This window comes from Meleagris gallopavo, chromosome 1 (assembly GCF_000146605.3).
Source record: "Meleagris gallopavo isolate NT-WF06-2002-E0010 breed Aviagen turkey brand Nicholas breeding stock chromosome 1, Turkey_5.1, whole genome shotgun sequence".
Lineage (NCBI taxonomy): Eukaryota > Metazoa > Chordata > Aves > Galliformes > Phasianidae > Meleagris > Meleagris gallopavo.
The window spans coordinates 53,621,430-53,641,483 of record NC_015011.2 but is presented as its reverse complement, the minus strand read 5'-3'; the positions used below and the strand labels follow the sequence as shown (position 1 = coordinate 53,641,483).

The window sequence follows — 20,054 nt, the reverse complement described above, 5'->3', positions numbered from 1 at the left end:
TGCCTTTGAAGCTACTACAGTAGCAGTTTTGGGGTTTTCTTAACTTTTACTGTAACATTTACTACAAATGTTATTTAAAAAAATGTCTTGCTTTAAAAAGTCATCTGTAGTATTAGCTATGACTGCATGTAGCAAAATGATTTCATCAGAGTCATTGTACAGGAAACACCCCTTTTCTTATTTGTGCTGAACATTTTTGCTTCACAATGTCACTGTTGTTCCCTTCTCATTCAAAAGATTTTGGATCATGATTTCAATCGAGTTGGTACTGTTGTCATTTAAGCTACTTTTGGGATAAATGCAAGCATTTCATTGAGGTTTCTGGAGGCTTAAAGCTTTCTCCAAGTACTACAGCTTTCATAGTGCTCAGTGTCAGTGCTGTTTGAGGGAGAATGCAGTCAAACATAAGGGTGTATTTCCTCCCAGCTGATGTTCCTGCATGGTTCCATGCAATAACTGCCGTCTCAATCTACACTGTCTTTATCAGAAAGATTCAAGCAAGCTCTGTGCACGTTCTTAGTTACCCAAAAGCTAGGGAACTGTGCTAGCAGTGTTGTGCACGTGCTGATTTCTCCTGTCTCTCAGTAGGATTCATAGCTCAGGCTTTGCACTGTCAAGATATTTATCATTTTTGGCTATTTCAGAGCACTGGCAGAAGAATCTCATGCCTGTCCACGAAGTAACGTGTAGATAAACCCTTAAACTGAGTAGCTGTAAGTGTAGTCAATTATCTTGTTTTAAAGTGATCCTATAAAAATCATGCTTGACTGCAATGGCAAGTTTGTTCTTTGGAGCACTGGGACCTGTTCTGTGGAGGCTAAGAAACATCTCGTTTTGTCAGAGGAAAAACATTGATACTTGTTATAAAAGTCTTGCTTGAACATATCTCACGTGAAAAGACTTTTTAAATCTTCTTTCTTTTTATAAGCTGCCTATAACTTGATATGTCCCTGCTCTAATTTATTTAAAAGGTCTTTTTGAATCCAGAGTGGCAGATGCTCCAGTTCAACCTTCCCAAAGGAGCACTTCTGTGGGAGCCAGTGCCTTGTGTCCTTTCCAGCGACAAAGCTTCTTTGACCAAGTGCATCAGTCACTAAAGAAAGACAGCCTGGCCATCGAATCAGCCCTGCGTGTACAGAGACCACGCAGTACCTCCAGTGCACAAGCTGGGAGATTCACAAATCTAAGTCTTCTAAAAGACAAAAGCATTTCAGTAAGTATTTGGTCCAGTAGCTTTTAGCTATTAGGACTGGGTGATTTGTTTATGTCAAGATTATACTTCCATTTCATCTCCTTCCCAAAGATTTTTGCTGCAACAGAAAATATGCACATGTAGAATAATGTTTATGCATAAGGTGAAGGGTAAGGTTTCCACTTAGGATTCAGTAGTGTACAGGAACTGGGCACTTCTGCTATTTGTGCTCAGTATTTCTGAGAGCCTCTCCTAAATAATGAGACTGGCAGGGACAGTAATAACAGGGAGGCAGTGGACATGATTTGAAGGTCTTGTAGCATTTCCTAGCTGATGATATTAGAGATGTCTCCCTCCAGTTCTTTCTGGAGAACATTTGGTTTGCAGAAGAGTGCCTAGTGGCAGAAACATGCCAATTGCTGCTCGGAGTAGAAGGCAGAAAGCATTTGAGAGTAAGTATTTTGTGTAAACTTTATTTTAGCTTTTAACAGCCATAGTGTAGCAGAAATGCTAAGTCATGGCTTGAGACAGTGATTGAGCACCTGGTGGGAAGGCAGGGCCAACCCAGGGGAGCTCAGGTGCATGTAATGTACCTGAGTGACCAGAAGGGCTGGAGCCAGGATCCACTACTTCCCAGACCTCGTGTAAGGCTTGGCAGTGGAAGTAAGGGGATCTTGCTGGAGATCCCTGCCCACTCTGCTATTATTGCTGTACTTTTCATCACATTATAGCATTACACGTAGAAATGTAAACTAGAACACGTTTGAGTTTTGGTGGTTTCCTTGCTGTTTAGCTCAGGTAGGGCATTATAAGGATAACAGAAGTAAATATTGCACTGTATCTGTGAAGAGAAGCTTTGTGAGTGTTCCTTCACACAGCACAGTGTATTTCAAAGTTCAAATTAGGAACATTGCCCAGTACTGAAATGTGGCTACTATTGAAGAAAACAGCAAGACTTCTTGACTATGGGCAGAAATCTTGGGCAACAGAGAGTTAGAGCTGCAGGAGGATTTGTGTTTGCTCAAAGGAGGCAGATATTTCTCTTTCTAACAATATCTGATAAGGAATCTGTAATACCTTTTTTTTTTTCCTTAGAAATCTGTGCGTAACAGTGCATCTCAGGAGAGGTGGGAAGAGATGGACCTCAACAAGGCCAAGATTGAGCACAAAAGGCACCAAGAGGAAGAGAGGCAGTTGAAGAGGCAGCAGCAGCAAGAGGCAGATGCTGTCCGACGTCAGCTGCACAGGAACAACCAGAGGTAATAAACCAGAGCCAACTGTTTTTTTGGAAATAAATATCAAATGGTTGACAGTGCCCACTCCCTTGCATTTTCATTCAGTCTCTGAACATGGCATGTTATGCTAGTCTCTGCAGAGTGCTCAGGGAGATTCATTAATGGGAATGAATTGGTGCATGAGTGAGTAGGTGCAAACCAGCTGTAGTCTTTAGCATTAGCTTGAGGGCAAATTCCCTTTGATCTCATCTTCAGAGCTGGAGTCCTTTTGCCTCCCCTACCCCTTGCCCTTAGCAGGTCCTTGCCCCCATGGCCTACTTCTTTCCATCTCTTTTGTTGCTCCTGTGGCACCACCAGCAATACATGAAGCTACCCAGCTGCCTGGCTTTTCCCTATAGTTTGGTCCCTATGGTCTGTTTCCTTCACTCCTGGTCTTCAGGGCCAAGAACACACATCCCTACCAGGTTATGCATTCATGTGAATGTGACTGCAGTTAGCTGACAACATCAGGCACCAGCCCATTTGGGCAGTTTGCTGCCTCTGTTTAGGATACAGGTTTAACCTTCATAACTTAACAAAGAGTCCTGGAATATTTAAATCATAGAATAGTTGAGGTTGAAGAAAATTTTAAAGGTTGTCTAGTTCCAACTCCCTGCCATGGGCAGGGCTACACCCAGCAGCTCAGGCTGCCCAGAGCCCCATCCAACCTGGCCCTGAGCACCTCCAGGGATGGGGCACTGCAGTTTCTCTGGGCAGCTGTGCCAACACTTCACCATCCTCTTAGTAAAAACTTCTTCCTACCATCTAACCAAATCTCCCCTCTTTTAGGAATGCCTTTGTCCTATCACTATCAGACTATATATAAAAAAAAATTGATCCCACTCCTGCTTATAAGCTCCCTTCATGTATTGGAAGGCTGTGATGAGGTCTCCCGAGACCCTCCTCTTCTCCAGTCTGAAAAAGTACAATTCCTTCAACTTTCTCCATAAGAGAGGTGCTTCAGCCCTCTGAACATCTTCATAGTCCTCCTCTGGACCTGCTCCAGCAGCTCCATGTCCTTCTCGTGCTGGGGCCCTAGGCCTCAACACAGTGCTTCAGATTGGGCCTCACCAAAGCAGAGAAAGAGGGGGAAGGAGGGACACGATCACCTCTTTCTACTGGCCAGAATGTCTGCTTAACATCTTATGCACTTTTTCTTTAATTGCTTTTATTTTCTGAGAAATTGTGTTTTGTAAACAGGCAGCGATTGTATCAGAGAATGTTGCAAGGGTTGGAGAAACAGCTGGAGCACAAAAACAGAGCTTTGCAGCACATGGCACTGCTGCAAGCTGCTCAATCAGAGAGGAGCAAGAAGGAATCCTTCTTGGCAGAGGAGGAGAACAGAAAGTTAAATCAGAGGCTGCAGTTCCTGCATACACAGCGACTGCAGAGAGAGAATCTTCTTGCAGAACTCAATGAGCGGAGCTTTGAACAAGAAAAAGGAAGGCTGCTAAGGGAAATCTCAAGGAAATACTGTACTGTATTTCCAGCAGTAGCACCATCTGGGGTATTTATCTTTCTCTCCTGTATATCCAGTATAATTGTATCATTTGGAGAGACGTACGTGAAAACTATTATTTCTTTAACGTGCATAAAGATTAAAGATAGGAATTTAATCTGTATCTGTGATGGGAGTAGTCTTCCTGCATATAAAGAATTATCATAGAATCATAGAATGGTTTCGGGTGGAAAGGACCTTCAAAAGTCATCTCGATCAACTTCCTGCCATGGCAGAGACATCTCTTACTAGATCAGGTTGCTCGAAGCACCATCCAGCCTTACCTTGAATACTTCTAAAGATGGGGCATCTACAATTTCTCTGGGCAGCCTGTGTCACTGTCCCCAGGCCTGGATGCAGTGCTGCAGATTGGGCCTCACGAGGGCAGTGTAGATAAGGACAATCACCTCCCTCCCCCTGCTGCCACCCATCTTTTGATGCAGCCCAGGACACAGTTGGCTTTCCAGGCTGCAATCAGGCAGTGCAGGCTTAAGCCCAATTTTTATTCCATCAGTGTTGCCAAGTCCTCTGTAGAGCTGCTGTCAGTCTGTTCAGCCTTCAGTTTCTACTGATGTTTGGGATTGCCCTGACACAAGTGCAGCACCTTGTATTTGGACTGGTTGAACTTCAGGAGGTGCACATCAGCCTAGTTTCTGAGCCCATCCAGATCCCTTTGAAGTATCAGCTGACAAATCAGCTTGATTTCATCCGCAGACTTGCTGACCCCTATGTCATTAATAAATATAAATGAATAAATGAATCAATTATGCCATTATTGCAGTGATAACTGTGGGTGAAATTCAGACTTAAAGCTGGCTGCACAATTGCAAGTGTTGTTTTTGTTAATGTAGGATTTTTTGAGGAACAGAATGCAGTCACGACAGACAATGCTGACACAAGACTTAGAGAAGCAAGACAGGCAACAAAAGCATCACCAGGCTGCCAAAAGGAAAGTGTTCCAGAACAGAGATCATTTACATGAGAAGATGCAAAAAGAAGACCAAAGACACTGTGATCTCCAGCAATACCTCAGAGAACAGAATCTTTTGATGTTCCGAGCATCACTACTAGAGTAAGAAAACTGTAGTGGGTAAGCAGGCACTTGATCAGTTCACAAACGTGTTCTACATATTGATGTGTGTGTGTGCTGCACTTTGAGTGCAAGAATGCAGTTGTGACAAATGGAAATCATGGAGAAATCATGTATTCCCCTTCCGTTGCAGCCAGCATGCGTTTTTGCTGCTCTGTCCCATACAAGTCTTTCTTCCTGGAGTAACTGCTCTGGTCCAGCTGTCTGTGGCATAGGCTCCATCTTGGTCAGACTGTTGTTCAGTTTTAGGCATAGGCAACAACTCCACTGACAGTCCCATCTCTGCAACCAAAAGCCACGGTGGTATTTAATAGCCAGAGTGCTGCCATCCTGCCCTAAAGGCATCTGAAAAGGGCCAGTTCTGTAGGAGCCCACAGAGTCAGCATCTGTACTGTTTAGTTTTGTAGTCTAGGACTGATGGCAGTATCATGGACAATACAGAGTAGAGCTACAAAAGAGCTGGAAGTTGGCAGAGGGATGTCAGGTTGTAAGTGCTTACAAGATGCAAATGACAGAGAAAGGAATTTCTTGAGTGAGAGCGCAGGCCACACAGTTTACTAAGTGAAAAACACGAAGGTCAGAAGGAGCTCCCTGGGAATGAGTTTCTCAAGTGGTAGAAGGCACAGATACAGATTATGTCCTGCTATAGCAGCTTGTAGAGGAATTAAATACAAGCGTGGAGAGGCTTCCGCTGCTGAATTCTGAACACTTTTTGCCCTTCTGTGTTTCTTCCAGAACAGGACCAGGAGAGCACATTTCTTAAAGGTCAAGGACAGCATTAAATAGTAAGTAAAGCCATGTGGTGCTGTCATGTGACTTACTTTGCAATCTTAGTGTTTTATGACGTACAGGGAAGGAGAACTTGGAGACCAGTTGGTTGGGGGAAAAAAAAAGTGCAGCAATGTAAATGTACATGCTGAAATACAGCATAAATTGTCCACTGCTATTTCCATTATTGCAGCTGACACTTGCAAGTGTCCCACTGCATGTGATTTGCAGAGATCCATAGGAAAGAAGTCCATACATATGATGAAGTTGGGTTACCCCCAGCAACTGCTGTAGGTCCAGAACTGCTGTAGGAGGCAGGGCAGGAATCCAGTAATGTGAGATCTGCTCCCAAAAACCTGGTAAGGCAGCTTGGAACATCCAGCTTGTACTGCAAGTGAGTGTAGGTCCTTCCACTGTCAGTATTCTTCAGAAAATGTAGGCCATTTCCCTAGAGGAAGAGTGACTTAAAGAAAACCTAAGAGAAGACACAGTTTCTAGGCATTACAGTGAGAAAAATGTTAATTTTCTGAAATACCTGTCTTTGGAGAATCAACCCAAACCCAGTGGTGGGTTCTATTTTGCTATTATCTCATTTTTTGGCCCGCTTATCTCCAAAAGCTGGAAATCTTATGTCAGAAAGATAGGCATATCTATGCAGGTAGGGCACACGATCAGAATAAATAGGCTACACCACAAATAATTAGAAGGATGCTACAAAATGGTAAATTGAAAAATGGGTGAACAAATTGTGTAAGAAACCAGGGTAGCCAGCAGCATTACGCAAGTTTCCCCATTCCCACTGCAGGGCAAAACAGAGTTACCACCTGGAGTCCAGGGTGTAACTTGCTCCTGTTGGCCTCAGTTTAAGTGCATTGCTCACTTCTGATAGTGAGGCACGTAGTGTCAGATGCTCCCATGGATAAGCTGCCATCTTTTTCCCTCTCCGGGATAGAAAAAATAGGGCACACCAAGAGACGCTGTTACACAACGTTAAGGAGAGATGAGATGAGTTTGATGCATTGTGCTCTGTTCAGTAGCAGTGCCTTCATTCACAAAAGGGAGGAGGAAGTTATGGTTGTCACCATATAAAATGCGAGCGTCAAATATAGGTGTCACAGAATGCCATTATCATCAGCTTTGGGCAGTGAAATGATTTAATTCATATGGGTATTTAGGAAAAGAGAATGGACGTGGCACAGTTTGCTGGGGCACTCAGAGCTATATTAAAGGGACTTCTTATTTATCATAAATGTGTGCTAAGATCTGAAGTAATGGGAATAAAATATGTGAGATACCTTGTTTTATGTAGCACCCAGAGCCAAACTGGACACAAAATTGAAGTGCTGCAGCCTGACATTGTGTCCACTTGGAAACACGTAACACACTTTCTGGAATATCATTCAGCCAAGAGCACAGGTATTATAAAAATTCATCCCTGTTACAGGAATACGTTTTCATTTATAGTAGTTTCTAAAAATAAAAAGGTTAAGAAATCCCTTTTGCGAGTTCTTTTCTGAAATTCTGCTTAATCTGTTGCATGGCCAACAATTTCTTATCATTAAGTTTTGGACTGTGTTCCTGCAGAGATAACTGAGGGGTATGTGCTTTGCCTTCCCCCACAGAATGAAGGTTAAGGCATCCAGGCGGTTACAAAATATTCTGAGGTGTTCGTAGCTAAAAGGAGTGTTTGTTATTTCAGGATCCATAAGCATGAACCATCCTGAGGTTTGTGTGTTTAACAAATGCAGCAGGAAACAAAGATAAAGCCTTTACTTTATATTTAGGTTTAACTTTTTGTTATTTTTTTAAGTTCTTAAACCATTTGGTTTAAGCTTTATTTCACCTCAGGATAAAGTTGGCTGATATTTGCTGTTGGTGCAAATGCGGGTGGTTGTGCCTAAGAGCTGCATAACAGATGGGGATTGAGCCCAGGCTGCAACATGCTGCAGTGCTGTGCCTGGCACTCACTGGGTACAGACACACAGTAGGGCACACACACTGCTGGGTGATGGGGTGCTGGCAGCACGCGGAGATTATCTTCAATGTGAAGTTCAGAGGTTGCTTGTTCTGCTTTTTTTTTAATGAAGACAGAGTTATTTACTCAAAATCATGCACTATTTAGGACAATAGCATACTTAGTTTTGAGTCTGAGCCTGCTTAGACTCAAGCAGAAAGTTTGAAAGCTACCATTAAACTCTGCTGCTGCTTTTTATCCTCAAGCATTTGGAAATGGAGTATTTCATTATGGAAGCGCATGAAATACACTGAGCAGAACTCTAAATTAATTTTTCAGACTTCATTTATGTATCATTAATCATCGTTTTATAATCACCATTAAACAGATCATCTGCATATGTGCTTTCTCTTCATTGCTTAACCAGCTGAGAACAGGCAACTGCACAGAGCCGTGTGTGGCTGCAATTTCACATGAAGCATATCTGGAAATACATTTAGCATGACAATATTTCCAATCATTCATAGACGTATCTTACCATAAAAATAAGGCCATAAAATAACATTAAGAGTTTTATTAAAATAACTGACTGTAAAAGCTATATGATGTAGCTCATTTGTTGGCTTTAATTTGATTTAAACATTCACAGTGTTTTCCATTCTGTAGGAAAATGTTTGGACTCCTTGTTTTGCAAACTGCCCAAGGAGAAAAACCACACCTCTACATATGAGTTAAGGCTGTGAGTTGCACAGGGTGAGGGCTGGGAGGCAGGAAGGACAGCACAGCAAGGAGAAAGCCTTCTTAAGCCTTTTTTAAAGCTTCAACAAAAACTGAGACCAGTACAAGTATTCCCAAAAGTTGTTTTTATTATGGAATTAGTTTTGCTGCCATACATACATTATTGTACAGTATAGTTGAAAAAAAAAAATCAATATACTGGTCTGTTTTTATCATCCAAAATGACCAAGAACAGGAGCTCAGGGCACTTCTACAATAAAAGTAGAAGTACAAAAGACAAAAAGGCTTACTGGCTTTTTTCAGCCTGAATTACTTGCTTAGGTGGCATTAGAGAATCATTTTTTTTTTTTTTATACCATATTGACAGATCAGCCAGCAAATTAATATTTAACCCAATTTATTTCAAAACAAATTTGATCACTGAACATCTTAAAGACTTTTAGACAATTAAGACTGGTTTCCTCATCAGCCCACAGTGATCTTTTGCACACAGGACACATGATATGTCAGTTAAAAGGTACCAGAGCATATTAGCTCATAGAACCGCAGAATTGTAAGAGTCAGAACTCTCCATCTGTGCAAAATCTTCCTGGAAAAGAAAGGCTTCTGAAACAGACCTCATGAAGATCCCATGCCTGCTGCTTGGCTGATAGGATTCAAGGCAGGGTATGGAGGGTTACCACCACGTGGCACTTCCCCGTGACACGTGGAAATGTTCTCACCTTCAGATTCCTCCTGTCAGTTTACAGGCACCAGAGGTAACCCTGCACCATGAGAGGGCAGCAGCCACGAATGTCTATTCCAGGACAGAAGCTGCAGTTCTGATGAGCAGTGGTTTAGCTGCCTCTAGAATGTCCAGTTCAGGGTCCAGTGAACGACCAAGACCTTCCAGAACCATGATGGCAAAGATGATAGAAGCAAAATTGCTCTCGAGCTTCACCTAGAAGCACAAGAGACAGCAGACCTTCTGAGCTCATTTCACAGAGGTATGAGCTCTGGCAAAGTGGGAGAGAAGTAGGGGAGAACTTAAGCAGGTGCTCAGGGGAAGCACCCTAAGACAACCCAAGAGTTTATTTCTCATTTCCATGTAATTTTCCATACTAGAGCAGCAGAAGGTTAGGATTACTCACTACTGCTAATGTGGTTTTAAACCATGGCAGTATCCAACCTGCTTGAACACATGCAGTTAGGTAAGGGGCAGCTCACCTTTTGAAGGGCCACAAAAGAGCTCTAGATACTACAGAGGAAACAGCCCCCTGCTCTGTCTGTATACAAACAGCTCCCGGTCAGATGCTATCACTGCATGAAGGTACACCAGGAGACTAAAAAATTATAGTTAGAGTCCCCCTCCTTGTCAGTCCCTTGCAATCCCAGTACTTCTCCCTCCCCAGTGAACTTCCAGTTGAAAGCAGACTGTGACAGCTCCTCACCTTATGCGTCATCAGTAATTTAAAGACACTGGAGAGGAGATTTGCCACCTGAAGCTGGAATACAAAAGGAAAAGTTAATGGCTGAGCCACATGCACGACAGGTAGGAGTCAAAGTGTTTGTTAGCCCTTAGTCTTAGTGGTGGGACAAGACTACTGGGCTGAGGATGGCCAACAAGGTGTGATCCTTTCCACTCTGCCTAGGATAAGGAGTTCAGCTCTGACCCGTGGTTCGGTTTATTTGCCAGCCCAATAAGGCTGAAAACATCTCACAGCAATACATGATAGGCATTAATTTCCTCAATACGTCTGTACTACATTCTATGAAGTGCCAGGCTGGCCTTTACCAAAAGGATACAAGCTGTAACATCAGGTTTATACAGAATCACAGAATCACACACAATTTAGTGACTCCTCAAAAAGGACTGCAGATGTTAGAGATCTAAAGAACAGAATTAAACACACATGGTTTCGTTTTTAGTTAGAGGGAATTAAGAAGAGATTTTAAAGACTTAACTTCATCTGAGACACTAAGTAGTGCATGGTACTGATGGAATCACAGCTGGCCTTTCCATCTGGACCACTTTAAAAGCCAAGCTGCACTGAAGTACACCTACATGAGGGTAGGATATGGTTTGTGGACTTGCCTTTCCTAGGGCAATGGTGTTCCTTCGAACTTTGGTCACTAGTTCTGCCATTTCAGCTTTGAATCGCTCAATATCCTGGCATTGGTTGGCCCGAGCATGATGAAGAATCAGTTCTGCCACTTTCTCCCCCTGTAAAACAAGTGGAAAAGAAGAATCAGCGGAACTAGATCACTGTTACCAGCAGGTCTGGAGCTGGAAATCAACCCTGAAAGACATCTGCTGCAAAGGTTCCTGGAGAAGGCAAACTGCAGGGAGAACTCCCAGGGCTGCGCTCTCCCATTCCAGCAAAACACCCAAGCAACCAACAGAAGCAGGTGCAGAAAGAGCAGAATTGGGCCAAAAGTTTTAATCAATATCTGGCAGAACCTTGCTCTATTTTTCTTGTAGGGGAAGATATAACAAAGATCATCTCTCAGTCAGAAGTTTCAGGGAGGAAAAGAAAGCCAGCAGGACTACAAGAGGAGATAACGGTGTAATGAAGAGCATCCTCTAACCTTTCCCTATGGGCCAAGTTCAGCCTTCCATTTACACACTTTGGAGGAAAGTGATGATGCCAGCACATTTGGTGAGAAAAGCATGGCAAGAGCAGCATCCGAGCTTCCCTTGTGAGAGAAATTACAGTTCTTCTTGGACGAGTTGTCTCACAGCAATGGACGGAGCCAGAGGCCCCAGGTTTGGCAATGAGATTTGGTGTACAAGTTTTTTCACCTGCATATCGTTTAATACATCCAACGTGAGGCACAAGGGATGGGTAATCAAATGATCACGGCTTTGGCTTAATGGCTGAGAAGTCTGGCAGCACAAGATGGGCCTGAATGCATGGGTTCTAGCACCAGCTCCTGGGTATGCCTCAGTAGATAAACAAACTGAGGTAAAATCTGTTCCTCCTATCCACTGGTAAGCCATCCAACCCACAGCTGAGAAACAGCAACATGCCATTATGAGTACTGCTTTATCACAAAATGAACAGGACACATCAGCACTGGATTCTCTAGCCCGTCTGAGAGTGTATTTCAAATAAGTGGGAAGGGGGAGTTCCTCTTCCACAGAGAGGAGCCTCAGAGAGGTCAGACCCCTCTACCTGCTTTGCTGCCTCTTCTGGCCATGCACCAACACAACAGCAAAATGGAGGGTGGCATATGAGCTTTTGCAGAGCAAGGCACAGAAAGCTGCAGAAGGGAATGTGTAGGAGATTAAGATCTTAATTCATTCCTTTATCTCCAGCAAAAATAGTCTCCAAAATGAGAGCCTGAAACTGGAAGAATTGGAGGGAACCAGCTTCAGAGCAGAGACTCGCACTGGGGAACCTATCCCAGCGAGACAAAACTAAAATCCCAGCTAAAATCCCAGTCAGAAGTGCAGTGCCCCAGTGAGAGGCAGCTCTGAAACAGCACAGGTGGAGCCAGGAAGGATGGTGGAATCCCTCCACACGTACAAAGACAGCCCTTAAGGAGCGCAAGCAACCAGGAACATGGTAGCCAGGATGGACAAACAGGGCATGGTGCAGCAGTTTGCACGGCCGTTCACGCAGGCAGGGTGAGCAGGGAGGGCAAGCACTCTGTAGGCTGCAGAGGTAAGGTCTGTAGGTGGTTTCATTTAAGTCTAAGTGCAGGATTAGCACCCACTGAGAATAGAGAGCCCAGTCATGGGATCCACCTGACAGAGAGATAGACTATCTGCACTCATCAAAAAGGATGTCAAAACCCAGGCTGAACTCCGAGGTAAACATTCAGCCATCCAGCTGCACAGAGTGCCTGAGCCTCTCTGGCACCATGTGGCAGAGGTGAAAACAGTTGTGTGAGATGCAAGCACGTGAATGATTTCCTCAGCCTCACAGCAAGGCTACAAGATGAAATATATAGGTTAAAGTGTGTTTTGAGGGGAAAAAAAGAAAAAAAGACAAGCTCTACCGCAGAAGAAAGCACAAGATTCGTGGCAGCATGTATCCCCTCACTGCCAGCCTGAAGACAAGAACTTAAATGAGAAGAGTGGATGGAGGCAAGTCCCTGCTTGGGGCTCCTCGCCCATTCTGCTCCCCCGCTGCCTTCATACAATAGTTATGAGGCTGTGGGGGTGGAATGTTTGTCTGTGGGTGATAACAGCCCACCTACGCTAGAGGAACCAAAACTAAAACTAGAAAAGCCTTCCTTCCCCCAGTATCAAGGCTACATCCTCAAAAAAGAGACAGGTATTAGTTGTAGGTGACTCCTCCCTGCAGGGAACTGAACGCCCAATATTTCAGGCAGACCCCCTTAGAGAAGAAGGTCTCCCTGGAGCTCAGGTAAAGGAGAGACATCACCAGGAAACTCCCTAGCCTGGTACTGCCAACAGATCATTATGCAGTACTGCTTTTCCATGTGGGGAGCGATGAAGTAGCTACACACAGTTCAAAGCCATCAAAAGGGACTTCAGGGCCTTGGGACATCAGCTAAAGGAATTGAGGGCACAGATCATCTCCTCTGCTTCCTGTACTGGGTAAGGACATTGAAAGAACTGGAACGATCCAATCCATAAAACCTGGCTTCCTGGCTGGTGCTGCCACAAAAACTTGGGGTATTTTGACAATGGGATGGCCTAGATGACCAGGCTTACAGGAACCAGTTGAGATTCACCTCTCTCAAAGGTGCAAGGCAGTCCATGGGGAGAAGCTAGCTGGGCTCATTTGCAGGGTGTTAAACTAGGTTTGAAGGGAGCATGGGGATGATAGTGAGCCTACCTGCAATAAAGCATGGGATAGGTTAGCTAGGTTAGAGGAAGACAGTGCTAGTGGGGCCCTCAACCTGCTGCCCTGAGATGTACTGGCACCATTGCAGCACAGCTGAAATCTTAACAAGCCAGGGACCACAGAGACAATAGGAGAAGGCAACAGGGAAACTCAAGGGAAATACTTCAAAGGAATTAAGGAATTATCCTCCAAGAAAGCAACAAGACCAGCTGCCCAGCTGAAGTGCCTCTAAACTAATGCACACAGCTTGGGAAACAAACAGAAGGAGCTGGAATCCACCATGCTACTAGAAAATCATGATGTAATTACTGTCATTGGAACCTGGTGGGATGATTCCCATGACTGGAGTGTGGCTATTGATGGCTACGAGTTGTTCAGTAGAGACAGGTAATGAAGGAAGGGAGGAGGCACTGTCCTCTTTATCAAGAAAGGAGTAGAGTGTGGAGACCTGTCCTTGAAGAATAGCCATGAGCAAATCAAAAGTTACGGGTGAGAGTTAGAACAACAAGGACAACAACAAAGGGAGCCTTGTGGATAGGGTCTGCTACTGGCTGCCCAATCAAGTGGAGCCTGTTGATGAAGCCTTCTTCTTCCAGCTATAGGAGGCATCACAAAACTCAAATGATTGTATGAGCAACTCCGAAGTGGCCGTAAGTGGCACCAGAAGCACTCTAAACCAAGGAGGGGCAGTGGCTGCTTTCTGTCAAACACATTCAGTCTCCTGGGCAACTAAACCATTTCAGTAGCCTGTTGCTTCAGGCATGCATCTTTGTCTGGTAGGCTTTCCAAGCTAACAAGAGTGCTCTTCCCCCCTAGGGAGGACTGTAAAGGAAAACAGAAAGAGAACTACAGTTTGGCCACTGGGCTCTCCAGCTGTCTCCATTCCCCAACCTCAACTACCTAACCCCATGACAGAAGCCTCACCTGGCCCTGCACCACAGCTGTGAAAACTGCTCTGAAGTTCTGCATGTCAGCACTCTGCAGCTCCGCCACGATCCCTGCATCCAGCAGCACCAGGCAGAGCCGTCTGAAGGGTGGCTGCACTTCCAGGACGAGGGTGTCACACACATCCACGATGGCCGTCTGCTCTTTGCAGCTGCTGCTGACGCAGGCTGTGCCTTGCACCAGGATGTTCCCAGGGTGCAGATCGGCATGGACGAAGTTGTCAACAAAGACCTAGAAGATGAGCAAGTCTTAGAGCAGCTGATTCCAAACAAACTTGCCCGCACCAAGCCCCAGGCAGACAGCATGGATTCGTGCAGTCTGTTGTTCCCTGTTGTTGTTCATGTGTGACATTCGCAACAAAGCAAATGGTTTCTGGCAAAGATCAACTGTGTCGAAAGAGTGTGAGTGCTACTCACTCTAGGAGAGTCAGCAGAGCTGCGTGAAGCAATCCTGCCCATCTGTGAGAGGTAAGGTAGAACAGCGTGGAGTTCCAGCAGGCAGCTCTCTCCAGCGATTAGCCCTACGCTCAGTGTAGGGTGGTGGGCCTTGGCAACAAGTAACACAGTTACTTTGCCATTCACTGGTATGGGAATTAGTGCATGGCTACCTTTGTCTACTCCAGCACATCAACATACATTACAGCTGTATTGAAAAGTAAGGAAAATAGGTTAAAAATAAAGAAGTTAGAAAAGGAAAGAAATGTACACAGCACTTCTCTGTCTCCGACAGCAGTTAGCAGCAGAAAGGAACAGCAAGAGGGCAAGCATAAGGCAATACCTCTCCAATAACATCCCTGGCAATCTGAGGCTGCAAGACTTTCTACCCCAAGGAGGTTATTTTGCACCTGGTAGATTTCTTCACCTATGCATTTGTCTAATTCTCATGTAAATAATTACAGCAGTGCGAAAATAAGAGGGTTTGGGGGATATTGCTTAAAAAACAACCTCTGATAATTTTATGTCCATTTCATTGTTTTAAGGAAGTACAAACAATAGGTTCATATTTACAGTCCTATACTCGCGACTCAATACATCTTTATCAGAAGCTGCTGTAATTTCTCTGCTTTTCAGAGCTAATTAAATCTAACATTAGCATAAAACTATCTACTGTAGTTCTACCACTGCTCTTCTGAATGGTAAAAGCTGTTTGAGGCTACCACACTATGTGAAGTTATAACTGCAAGCCTCCCTTTTGCCTTAGCACAATATTGCAAGAACCAGCTGAATTTTACCTGACACTTGCTGCTCACTTGCTCAGCACTGAGGTTATTTGCACCTCTTCCCTGCATTATCTTGGCCATGAAAGAACTAGATAGTCAGAAGCTGAATTAAAAGCTGTATCTGGCCAGGTTTTTTCTTTACTTCGTATTTAGTTTTTCCCTATAAAAAGATAGTTTTGGGATAGGAGTGAATAACTGAATAATCTCTCTTTTCCCAGTGATTTGCACCCACAGCCCTCTGCAGAGAACGTGGCATCTACTAATTATGTGGCACTTTTCAGCACTTGGGCAATCTGTGAATATTCATTAAATGGATCAATGGGTTTGCTAAACAATACTCTGATCACATTTCACAGTGGGACCCTACCACATGCAAGCAGATCTCCCTTCTGCAGTTAAAGGTGCTCCACATCAAAGCCTGCAGAAGTGGTGTATGTAGTCCAGGCTTTACTCAGGTCATGTTTTACATCGCATGTGAAGCACAGACCCTCCCTCTGTCAGTTCAGGAGCTGCACAGTGCACCTGGCAGCCCAAGTCCTGGGTTATCACAATACCTGACATCCATGAGCTGGCTCCAAAAGGCACTGATGTGTCTTGAGTCCAGGGGGAGAAGATGTGGGAGTAAACAGGTTCTCTCCTTAGCCACAGTGTCTTATTACCCCAATAGAAAAGACTCTGCAGGAAAATAACCTTCACTTCCAGCCTCTGTCAAGTGCCTACCATCTTTAGGAGCATGTCCATGCCCATCTTTGCGAGTCTCTGCCTCAGCTCTGTGGCAACCTCTGTGTGTAGGTAGTGCGAAATAGGCTCACTCTCCTGAAGAAGAAAAAAAAAAAAGACCTGGAATCAAATACACCCTGTGTCCCACGTGCAATCATAACTTTACCTGCGTGCTGAGAGATAAGGAAAGGAAGTAAGAATAACCTTGAAAGGACCAGCTCATTGGGACTGTACCTAACGAGATGGTAAACATGAGAACATCAAGGATTTGTTCTTTAGAAAACGTGTGCAACACAGCTTGGGGCAGAGACACCCTTATCAGGATTGCATGCACAAAAACTAGGGCTGAGAGTAGCTTTGGTCTGTGACTCAAACATTCTCAAGGAAAGTCAGGCAAGCATCAGATAGCGTTGGGTTGCTGAACTCCGTGCTTTGACCCACCCCAGAGGAGAGCTGGAGCGTTATGCTGGCTTGCAAAGCACAGGCAAGCACATGGTGGCTGCACACACTGCTGGTCTGCTTGGTTTCAGGCCAAGAGTTCACTTCTACATAGAGTTGTCCACCATCTATCTTCTGGGATGCACTGTTTACAAACAAAGTAGAAGAGGCACTGAAGAAGGACACCCATCTCTTTAAGCAAAAAAGAGCACCCTCCTGTCTGTGACTGCTACTTCTCAAAAGATGCATCTTTAGCACTCCCCTGAGGGCCTTCTCCCTGCTGCCACTGCTCCCAGACTGTGCAATTCTTACCTCAAATGTTTCCACGAGAACATCTGTTGTCACCAAAGGGCGAACAGGAGTTGGGAACTTCACAAAATCGACATCTAGGAAATTTTGACAGAAGCGCTCCAGATTTCTGGCTTCGTAGTGCAAGTCGATCTCAAAGGAGAAAAAGGAAAAGCAGATTGGGAGTTAGATGCAATTAGATCTTTGGGACCTTTTATTAGGATATGTCTGTAGAGCGCAATATACAATACCAACAAACACGGTCAGAAAGCCAGAATTAAAATAGAGTGATGCTTCTTACAAGCTTATAGCCTCCCTCATGGGAGAACAGAGTAACACACTGAGTAATGAGTGGCACATAACCCAGCATCTCAAAAATACCTGAGAAATGCTACAGGCATATTGTCTCAGAAAAGACCAGGACTGCCTTATTTTCAAGGGTGAGAAGGAACCAAAGATTACTGTCCAAATAGCGAGGTAGGCTGGCAGGCTAGAAGAACTGCAGCCCTAGCCTCAATTAACAGATGGATGGGCAGCTGGAGCAGAAGGAAATTTAATATAACACATACAAAATAATATACTATGAGAACCCCTAGCCTCAGCCCCACTGAGGGCTAGGGTGGACAGAACTTTCTCAACCTGTTCACCACCACTGCTCGAGATGTGGGAGGAAAGATAACCTCGCCTCATTTCCCTCACTGGGCAGTGGGAAATATCCCAGACATAATTCTTGTTCTTTCAAAGGGAAATGAAAAATGACAACAGGCCAATGAGATACTCTCCTTATCCCAAGTTTTCAGAGTCCAGCAAGAGTTCTGTCCCACTAAACTAGTCCTAATGACCGTCAGTCACATCTGAATATAGTTTACATGGATTTCTATTAGTGCAAGATTTCTCGTACTAATAGAAAACAGTTCAAATTTTCAGAGTTTAAAAGACTTCAGATTGCAATATCTAAACACAAAAAATGTAATCAGCAGATAACGTTCATTTTAACAAACATTGTTTTTAAACAATTAACTCTGTAGTGAAATCTTTGTGAATTTGGCAGTAAGGATATTTCAGCACATGTTTTCAGAGCTACTTGCAAAGTTTAACTTTGCTCACGCTATCAATCTGATGATGATACAATGCAGAATAATACCTCTTTTAAAAGGGGGTTAATTATGCTATTATGTATTCCTCAAGGCTAGGAAACATGACCGGCACAACCAGATTGTAAATTTAAATGTAGGATAATAGAGAAAAACACATGAGCACTTGTTTAGAGATTCTTTTCCTCTAGAGAGGTCTTTCACCAGTGTTCATCTTTCCTTCATAATACTGCAGAAGGGACTGCAGTTATGCTAACCTGCTGCTCCAATTTGTTAGAAAATACACTTCAAGTCATAAAACAAATTTTAAGTCTCTTAAAGATTGTTAAGCTTCTTTGTAGCTTTTCTTCCTTATGCTGTGAGCACATAAGTTGTCCTACAGTAATTTTATGTGCCTGATTACAGGAGATCATAATGAAAGAACAACCAAACCTCCATCTAATCTAAAAAGTAATAACACGGATGGAGTAGGAGTCAATCAATAGCAAGAAACAGTTTTATTTCAGTACGTGGCATTGCACACACCTGCTGAAGCATAAGTTTCTCAAATTCTTCTACAATCTCTGTCAAACTGAGCCACTTGAATCCAGGGAGAAGTCCAATGATGTGACTACCCAACTTCATGAGAAACAGATCCATCTGGACTTGGTGGACTAGCCCTGGGTGCAGAACCTGCGCAAGAAGAAATGGTGGCAAGGTCAACTCCCAAAACACTGTAAAAATGACAGTCCGTTTCTATCAGCTAAAATGATGTATTTGAAATGAACAGAACCTACCCTACAAAGCTGGGAGCTAACGAGGCTTCACAAGACACTCCAAAAAATAATTCTTATTTTGCCATGAATTAAGCTGTGAAGAAACACTTCATAATTTTGAAATGGAAAATTTCTGTCCCAGAGCCTGAAGTTTCACCCAATGCCATTTTCCCTTGCTTCCATTCTTCTGCCCCCTTCCTGTCATGAGTACAGACTAGTATTTGGAACAGCTCCAACATAAAATTTCTTTTAATAAGCTTTGCTGGAAAGAACATATCTGTTCCAGATTTCTCCATATGAGGAAAGAACGGGTCTCATTTTGTGAAAGGTGAAACAATTTATATTCATTCTTTTAATACATATAGGGCCCTGGCAGTTTCTGGTATCCAGGTGCCACGTCAAATGGTGCCACAGGGAGGGTGTGTATTGGTGCTGAAAAGAGCTGGGGCCACTGCTGCCTGGATTGCAGCTGGCTGGAACCAGAGCACCAAAACAGCATACGGAGGGAAGTGAGCATTGCTCCACTTGGTCATATCCAGCCAACTCTTCTCCATCGGAACCAGAATCTTCCTTGTCTTGTCCTGCACACTCTACATTTGCAGGTCTGCCAGGAGGACGTGTGACTTACTTTAACAGCTACAGGTGTGAGGTGTCTGGCTGATGACGGATTTGCATTTGGGAGCGGTGCGGCCATCTGCTCCACGTGGGGTGTTCCACTCACAGGACCTCTCAGGGAGCAGCCGAAGGGGCTCAGCTCAGCCCCACTCCTCTCTTCCCACATCCCCTCGCTCTTCCTCCTTCTCAGCCACCAGAAGAGGCCCCTGAGGCCTGACACCTCCCATGCCTCAGAGGCAGTCTGTAACTCGGAGCTCCGTGCCAGCCCCTTGGCTGGGGGTGCAGCGACAGCCGTGAGATCAGCATAGGCTTTATACACCTGTGCCACGCAGCCTGAGCCGACCGGCTCCTGGCTGGGAAACGTAAGGATGCTCCTCCAGTCCTCACCGAAGGCCTTCCTCAAGAGCTCATCGGTGTGACCCCAGGGGTGCGGGCTCACCTCGACGTGCAGCTTGGAAAACTCATCGCAGAAGGCCTCGGAGAAGAGGTCCCTGCGAGTGCTGGCCCATTGGCCCAGCTTGATGCAGGTGGGCCCTGCGGCCTCGGCCGCTCCCGCAGCAGCCGCAGCCACAGGGCGGCCAGGCCGGGCCGCAGGCGGCTCAGCGGGTACAGCAAAAGCAGGGGCCCGAAGCGCAGTAGCAGCACGCAGGCCCGCAAGCCCAGCCGC

General features: G+C 44.7%; 2 protein-coding genes across 4 annotated transcripts in view; one reads left to right on the top strand and one right to left on the bottom strand.

Moving 5' to 3' along the window:
- The first annotated feature begins 30 nt into the window (after positions 1-30).
- On the top strand, positions 31-5,337 carry LOC104911513 (serum response factor homolog A-like). 3 transcript variants are annotated; one of them, XM_031554813.1, is made up of 3 exons: positions 31-1,213; positions 2,288-2,451; positions 3,667-4,305. In XM_031554813.1, exons 2-3 carry the CDS (start codon positions 2,330-2,332, stop codon positions 4,130-4,132), a joined length of 588 nt encoding a protein of 195 aa, XP_031410673.1. In that variant the 5' UTR covers positions 31-1,213; positions 2,288-2,329; the 3' UTR covers positions 4,133-4,305. The 3 variants fall into 3 exon arrangements, 2 of the variants coding, with proteins under 2 accessions (XP_031410673.1, XP_031410677.1); XR_004160761.1 differs by lacking the exon at positions 3,667-4,305 and adding an exon at positions 4,816-5,337 and having other exon boundaries at positions 48-1,213; XM_031554817.1 differs by lacking the exon at positions 31-1,213 and adding an exon at positions 1,826-1,990.
- A 3,287-nt stretch (positions 5,338-8,624) lies between these two features.
- The window catches only part of ADCK2 (aarF domain containing kinase 2), an 11,954-nt gene continuing 524 nt past the window's right edge, over positions 8,625-20,054 (bottom strand). Inside the window, 9 exon segments of the mRNA XM_010713319.3 lie at positions 8,625-9,454; positions 9,945-9,998; positions 10,589-10,717; positions 14,238-14,489; positions 16,198-16,293; positions 16,948-17,076; positions 18,543-18,689; positions 19,401-19,942; positions 19,945-20,054. Of these exon segments, the coding sequence (XP_010711621.1) occupies positions 9,311-9,454; positions 9,945-9,998; positions 10,589-10,717; positions 14,238-14,489; positions 16,198-16,293; positions 16,948-17,076; positions 18,543-18,689; positions 19,401-19,942; positions 19,945-20,054 (1,603 nt within the window). The 3' untranslated portion in view covers positions 8,625-9,310.